Source organism: Excalfactoria chinensis, chromosome 3 (assembly GCF_039878825.1).
Source record: "Excalfactoria chinensis isolate bCotChi1 chromosome 3, bCotChi1.hap2, whole genome shotgun sequence".
Classification (NCBI taxonomy): domain Eukaryota; kingdom Metazoa; phylum Chordata; class Aves; order Galliformes; family Phasianidae; genus Excalfactoria; species Excalfactoria chinensis.
The window spans coordinates 19,006,639-19,013,942 of record NC_092827.1 but is presented as its reverse complement, the minus strand read 5'-3'; the positions used below and the strand labels follow the sequence as shown (position 1 = coordinate 19,013,942).

The 7,304-nt window shown below is 38.4% G+C and overlaps 1 protein-coding gene across 9 annotated transcripts in view; it reads right to left on the bottom strand.

Moving 5' to 3' along the window:
• ARHGEF10 (Rho guanine nucleotide exchange factor 10) overlaps positions 1 to 7,304 on the bottom strand; it is a 109,623-nt gene that overhangs the window by 4,894 nt on the left and 97,425 nt on the right. For all 9 annotated transcript variants that reach the window (XM_072333184.1, XM_072333188.1, XM_072333189.1 and 6 more), the window contains one exon: positions 957 to 1,079. In XM_072333184.1, coding sequence (XP_072189285.1) covers positions 957 to 1,079 — 123 coding nt within the window. The remainder of the gene's footprint in view (positions 1 to 956; positions 1,080 to 7,304) is intronic.

Below are 7,304 nucleotides of genomic sequence, written 5' to 3'. Positions count from 1 at the left end.
AATGATGTGAAGATGAACTATCAGTACTGGAAGCACAACTGGGAAAAGTGCAATTTTTTTTTTGTTGTTGCTCAAATTCCAAATACTGTGTCTGAAGACTATAAATCTCAATGCAATGCTGCCAAACCTGTGAAGATCTGACCCTAAATAAATGCAATATACAGATAATGTATCACACAGTATCACGGTATCGTGCGAGTTGGAAGGGACCTTAGAGATCATCGAGTCCAACTCCTGGGATTCGAGCCTTCTGTGTAGCAGAGCAGCACTTCTACCACTTGTGCTACAGGGGGGATTCGAACCTGGGCCTCCAGTGTTGCAAGCAAACACTTGGAAGAGCAAAGAGATACATAATTGGAATTACACGTACCTTAAAGAAAAAATCTCACTTCTGCTAGCAGCTTAAACACTTATAAAATGATTCAGCAGCATTCATACATTTCAAACAAGGCAATATGAAACTAACTTACCAATGCACCAAAATGAAAACATACTGGTTGTTGTCAAAAAAATGAACTATATGACCCAATCTCTAGTCTGGTAAGTAAGGTCACAGAAACAACATACCAAGTAACCAGTCAGAGAATGTACTGCACTGGCAGTACCCATGTCTCTGGACTTAATGCTATCTTTCCCAAGTACAGGAGAAGGATTCTTTGCAGTGCCCTCTCTTCTCATGTGTGTATTTTTTACTGTGCTCTGACAGGATTAATGCCTATCATATTCTTATTCCATAAAGAAAAAATGCCATCCCGACTCAAACAACTGAGGCAAATCCAGGCAGGCATGTGGAAATACCTTAATGATCAGGAAGAAGAACAGATAGAATTTAATCACAAGGCTCTGATGAGTACTTCCGCAACACACGTAGTTTGACAGTCATTTGAACTACTGACAGAAAAAAAAATCTTCAGTAAACAAAATTGTACCAAATCCATTTGAGAAACATCACTCACCAGTTACTTTGGGAATTCCCTGCAAGCGCGGCACTGGCAATGCTACTATTATCCCCAGATTTGTTCCAACCAGTAATAAGCCGTGGCACACCAGCAGACTGGTCACAGAAACACGTTGCTGCCCTGTGAAGTGCAGGAAGTGCTGTATTATTTAAGTTATGATCTTTGCCAAGGTCAGAGTAACCTCCAACACACAATCAGCTGCACTGTTGCATTCAGCAAAGCGCTCATCAGAAAGGCAAATACATCGCGGGATTGAATTAAACTTTACATACGTCATCATTTAAATACAGCTGAACTTGTATTCATCTGCCCTACATCTCTAAACCACGGCATCTAAGAATAGACACACATTACCTTTACAAACATGCTTTTGCAAATTTGACTGTGTACGCTCTCTACAATAAAACTGAAAGGCGTTCCACTTCCCAGCGCTCAATAACGTATTACAATATGCCATACTTGAGACTCAAACTTGTTCCTGTTTTTTTTTTCCCTCACAGTTTTATTTTTTTGAAATAGCATCAGAAGCACCATATTCACACTGGGGTTCCCCTGTATGACATTGGCATACCGGGTATAAATCCCTGAGAAAGCCTATTAAGATGATCAACACACTGGAGTAAACAATGTACAAACAGAGATGGAAAAATACCAGTTGTCTGAACTTATCTAATGGGAGCGTACATAGAAGATAGTCAGACTTTACTCAGACGTGCTCAGAGACAGGGTAAGACACCACGGGACAAATTTGGAACGTAATAACTTTGCTTTAAATGTAGGAAAAACCTCCACCACAAGGACAGCCAAACTCCAGTTGCTCAGAGAGGTAGCGGAATATCTCCATATCTGATCATACTCACATTTGGCTGGACAAGTTCTTAAGCAACCAGATGTAATTGGCTTGTTTCAAGAAGACAAAATGAACTCAGAAGTCAATTCTATGACCTTATACGAACCTCTTCTACTGACGAGCTTTTTGTTTTTCTCACTAGAACAGTCATTTCTGCTTACAATACTTGCTAAAGATTTAATTCTGGGTAGCTGGACTGACTTTCAAAATGCCCTTGACAGGTTGCAGAAATGGAAAATGATGAAAAGAATTCCTGCCCAAACTTCTACCATGACCCACATTTACACGGAGAAGAATTTAAACTGTGTTGAAGTCACCCAGGTTCATGGCTTACCTGTTCTTGGATTTACAATTAACTTTACATGCTAAGAGAGCAGTCATTCCCACCTTTATCATAGCTCTCAAGTTGTTAATCACCTCAATAGTAAGTAGGGAATTTGGATTCCACTTCTGATATAACTTAGATGAACATACATGTTCCACACCTTGGAAAAATACCTTAATTACGGTACATCACAAGTAAATGGATTTTCCATCTCTTCCTTTGAAGCTGGGCCAATTTGCAGCTAAGAATGCATGAATCACAGACTCAGCAGGAAAGCAGGGAAGGAGCAATCTGGCTGAAGCCTGAAGGTTAAAGCGCTGCACTGGAAAGCAGCAGGAGGACCGCAGCCCAAGTCCTTCCTCACAGAACTTTACAAAACCAAAACATTTATCCAGTAATGGTGTGTTGTAAAAGGCACACATCACCTGCAGGACCAGATATGGAATCTCAGGTTTGACTGCCCTAAAACACATTCTAAAATTCCTTAAAGGCAATGAGGTCACTCTCAACAGTTGCAATTAGCATGAATAAGCTGAAGAGGCTCCATCTACTCATGGAGGCCTTCAGAGAGCACAGTGGTTTCACACTGGCAGTAGCTTCACATTACCACACCACTCCAACTCCTCAAAAGAACAGAGAGAAAATGTGATGAAAAATGCTTGTGGGCTGAGGTAAGGATAGGGAGATCACTCACCAATTACTGTCATGGCCACATAAGGAATAATCAGCATAAGAGAAATTCATTTAATTTTTGCCTGCTGATAACAGACTAGAAGAGAGACACCTATGTTTTTTTTCCATAAACTGTCATTATTTATGTTGGTATGTTGGCATTATCCCTCTTCAGGTGGATAAGCATAGATGGTTTATGTCCCTAGACAAATTAGAAGCCTTCTGAAGGCTTTATTTATTTTATGAGATGAATTTAGTCTCCAAAGCAAAGCACACAGAAACACTCCTTCAACACCGGTTAGATGGACAGTCCTCTGCGGAGGTTTTACAGTACAGTGAGACTGATTTTAAGTTGTCAAAAATCAAGATTCGAACTTTGCGATTTAGAGTTCAGAGTTGCTCAGGCTGCATAGGATACTTAAGATCTCCCACAAACTGTGTCACAGCAAACACACGGTAACTGCAGATCGGCCTAATCTCGCTCCAGTTCACTTGAAGTACAAACTGCAAACAAAAATATTACAGTGCAATTCTCAAGTTTGTTTTTTAATTGTAAAACACACCAGTTTTACTTCTGCCTGTCAAAGCCTTTGAAGATGCTCACATTTTTAACAACAGATCTTTAATGCCTTTTCAACTGTTTAAAATGTGAAAATAATATGCATGATTCTGTACACCAACCCTGAAACAATGTACAACTACTAATTGTTACCAGTGAAAACCAGTAACGCTCCTCGCTGCTTCTGTAGGCGAAAACAGCAAATTACCAACCAGCAACTTAGAATCTTAAACACGGAACACAGCCTTAAGCATGAAACATCTACAGTGAGGTCAAAAGGAACAACGTTTGCTTTGAAATCTTTGAAAAGCAGGAAACATCTGCATCTGAAAAGATACTTTGAAATGGCATATAATAACTAAAAAAAACCAACAAAAATGAGAGAGAAAATACTATTCAAATAGATAGTGATTTTAAAAACTTATTTACCTGCTACCCAAGGCTTGAAATCATGCTTTTCTTTGTTATTCTGTGACTTTTTATTTGTACAGATTTCAAACCAAGAGAGAAAAATAAATGTAAAACCTGTTCTCTAGAACTGCTCTTGTTGAGCAGTAAGCACAGAAATCAACCAGCTAACAAGGGTAAGTGAGAAAAACAAATGCTAAAACCAAACAAAAATTACTTTAAATAGGAAAATTGCTAGAGCACACTGTTCCATCCAGTGCAAGGATGGAATTGTTCACGTCATGAAATAATCTTACCAACATCTTGAATTTACCAAGAACTGAAGCCACCAATTAGGTTTATACGAGGACGAATAGTTTTAATATGTTTCTGCTCTGTGTTCAGCCTTTCTCAGGTCTCAAATTCTGACTCAGGCTCAACAACCATGTGCTCTCTAGGTATGTGCAAGGAGAAACTGGTGCATATCCTCTTATATGACCTTGCTCTTCCTGCTAAATAAAAGAACTGTCTAAAAAAGCAAATCAAATGGGCTGACCTCATATTTTCATGTATCTTTTAATCATTTCTCAGCAGTAAAATCATAAAACAGCTACATTTGATGCTGTGGCACGTGGTGGGGTGGGGACAAAAGGAAGCTCTAAGTCTCAATGTATAGTTTGTTTTCTGCAGAGAGGAAATGATACCATTTTTCTTTGCCTTTCCCATCTGTGTCCAGGAAGTACACATGCGCCATTAGAGGATACACAGATACAATCAGAGTACGGTAACATCAACAGAAATCACCTCTCTGTTCAGCAGGTAACCTTTCATAATTCACATGAGCAAAGAGATACAGTGAACCAATGCCATAAAAATCTCTTTAAAAAGCATGCCTGAGGAACACTTGTACAATGAAATTATTCAAGTGTGTCAAATGAAATTCAAATGAAATTGAAAACAAGATTATTAATAAAACCAAGAACTGTGTACTCATATTCTGTAAGGTTTTAATTTATTGTCACTAGCCAAGCTGAGTGTGATGCGACAAAGATGGATGAAAGGTTACTATTTAATCACTGACACTCAACCACTGGTCATAAGTACTAAGCTAATAGGTGAAGCACATTAGTCAGTTGCTTACATTTGTCTTCAAATATTAATTTTTTTCTCCTGCTCAGTACGTCAGTTAGCAGACAGCTGAGCTTAGGCCACTTAAAATCAGTCTCACTGTACTGTAAAGCTGTACGGGTTATAGTATCATATCATGGTATCATAGTATTGTGTGAGTTGGAAGGGACCTTAGAGATCATCGAGTCCAACTCCTGGGATTCGAGCCCTCTAGTGTAGCAGAGTGGCACTTCTACCACTTGCGCCACAAGGGGGATTCGAATCCGGGCCTCCGGTGCTGCAAGCGGCGGTTCTAGTGATGATAATGCTCTTCAGCTCCATCTTCTCTTTTCATACTGTCTTTGTGCTTTCTGGAGATATTTAGTTAGTTAGTTATTTTTAAAGAGAACCTAAGTATGTTACATGACATTAGGAAATACTTTATGTCTTGTGGGTTTGATGATATATCAAACTTCTGTGCTTCTGTGGAGCACCCTGTACTACACAGAAATCCCATGGAAAGTAAGTTCAGGTTCACTTTTCAGACCTGTGTCCCTGTGTACAAACTTCTCACAGCTCCAGAAAATCATCAGCTTGAGCACAGAACTGAGTCACCAGGAGCATCAGTTACATCCCTTGTTGTATGTGGACTACCCAGTGACTGAGCACAACAGAACAACAGCTTGCAGGGACACAGCTGATAGAAGATGTTTTGGGACACAGTGGTTGTTAGAACCCACCCAGATGTCTCAGTAGACTCACCAGTCTTCTTAAGCCATTTAGCTGACATACTTGACATGAAAATAACCAAAATCTAACCTACATCTCAATGGTACTCTTCCAGTCAAACTCTCTCTTTAGCCAGACCTCTGTGAATCCAACATATAAAACATTTCCACAAATCAATCTTGATTTAAAAGAAAAAAAAAAAAACAAAAACAAAAAACCAAAAATTACTTTTGGCTTGTGGTCTGTGCTTCTGTCTCCTTTCTTACATTATTAAATCCCACTGAATCATAATGACAGTAATTTCCTGTGTCACTTCCTTTATATTTCATTATTCTTTGATTCCCTCTTACTCAGTGGGCTGCTGAATTATCTCAAAGTAATGGAAGCACATCCTTTAGTACAAAGAAAGTAGGCAGTAATATTTAAAGCTGTTCTCTCCCCCAAATAGGAAAAATCTAACGTCATGAGAACTGATTACCATGGGTTTGAAAACCGCCTGCTCTGTCTTAACTGATTACTACAAGTACCCTCTAAATATAGCTTTGTAATTCAAGTAGCCTTTCTGACACAGTGACAGTAAATTTGTCTTTTAGTTCTACTACACATCAACAAAATAATGACAACAGACAAGTTATGTCCACTGCTTTAAGTGAAGATGCAGATGACCTCTCCAGGCAGCCTATGAGGCCATTATCACACATTGCCGTTCCAACTTAGAGTTTGGCAAAAGGAGTCCAGCTTCATAAATTATATCATGATAATCAACGCACTCTTCTTTCTAATCTCTCTTCCTAAAATCCTCAGCAATATTTTTACATCAATTTCTTCTGACTCATTTCAGTACACGCTGAATTTTTACTTATGCTTTTTTTTTTTTTTTTTTTTTTGCATTTCAAAGAGCTCCCATTGGATTTCAGAAAACTAAAGAGTTGTTTCGTTTAAAAACTAAAAGATGCCCTGTTGCACATCACACTCCTGAACAGCAATCAGCCTATTAAAATCCACAGAAAATATTAAAAAATGTGCATTTTGTAACTATAAAGCCACTTCATTCTTCCTCCTGTGTCAGATTTTTCTTCCTTTTTAATGTGAGTGTACACTACACAGAGTTTTATTTATTCTGTGTTCCAAAAGCTCTTAGTGCTGCTTATTATGTAAGCCTCCTACTCTGTCTTTTAGCCTTTGCTGGTGTAGCATTACTGGGATAACATAAGCATGCCCAAGAGCTGCTGCTAAATAATTGAAATTCATTTCATTTTTAGAATGGATTCCTCTCCCTTGGAACATTCGCTGTAATAAAAAGTGCTGTTCTACTCCTAAAATACATTCCCATTTTCATTCACTGAAGTACATTTTGGGATGAGACAGAGGGGAAAAAAAAAAGAAACTAAAATGGGTAATAATGACACCAAGGAGATATCGGTAGCTAAAAGTCTTCTAAAAAAATTCGTATGTTACATCATCAGTTTTATTATCATGGCTATGAATACTAAAGCTAAATTTGTTTGAAATTGAGCATCAAATATGCATAAGGGAGGCCCTGCTTCCCCCCACTGGCAGTAGAACATCTTGAAAGTTAATCTTTTTAAAAACTGTTCTTGATTTCTTTTCATAACCACGATTAATTAAACCATACAATCTATTTAAAGACAGGGCATTTGCTGCTGGTTAGTAACGGTGCTACAATCGAACAATGTGTTAAGAGCATCCTGTCTA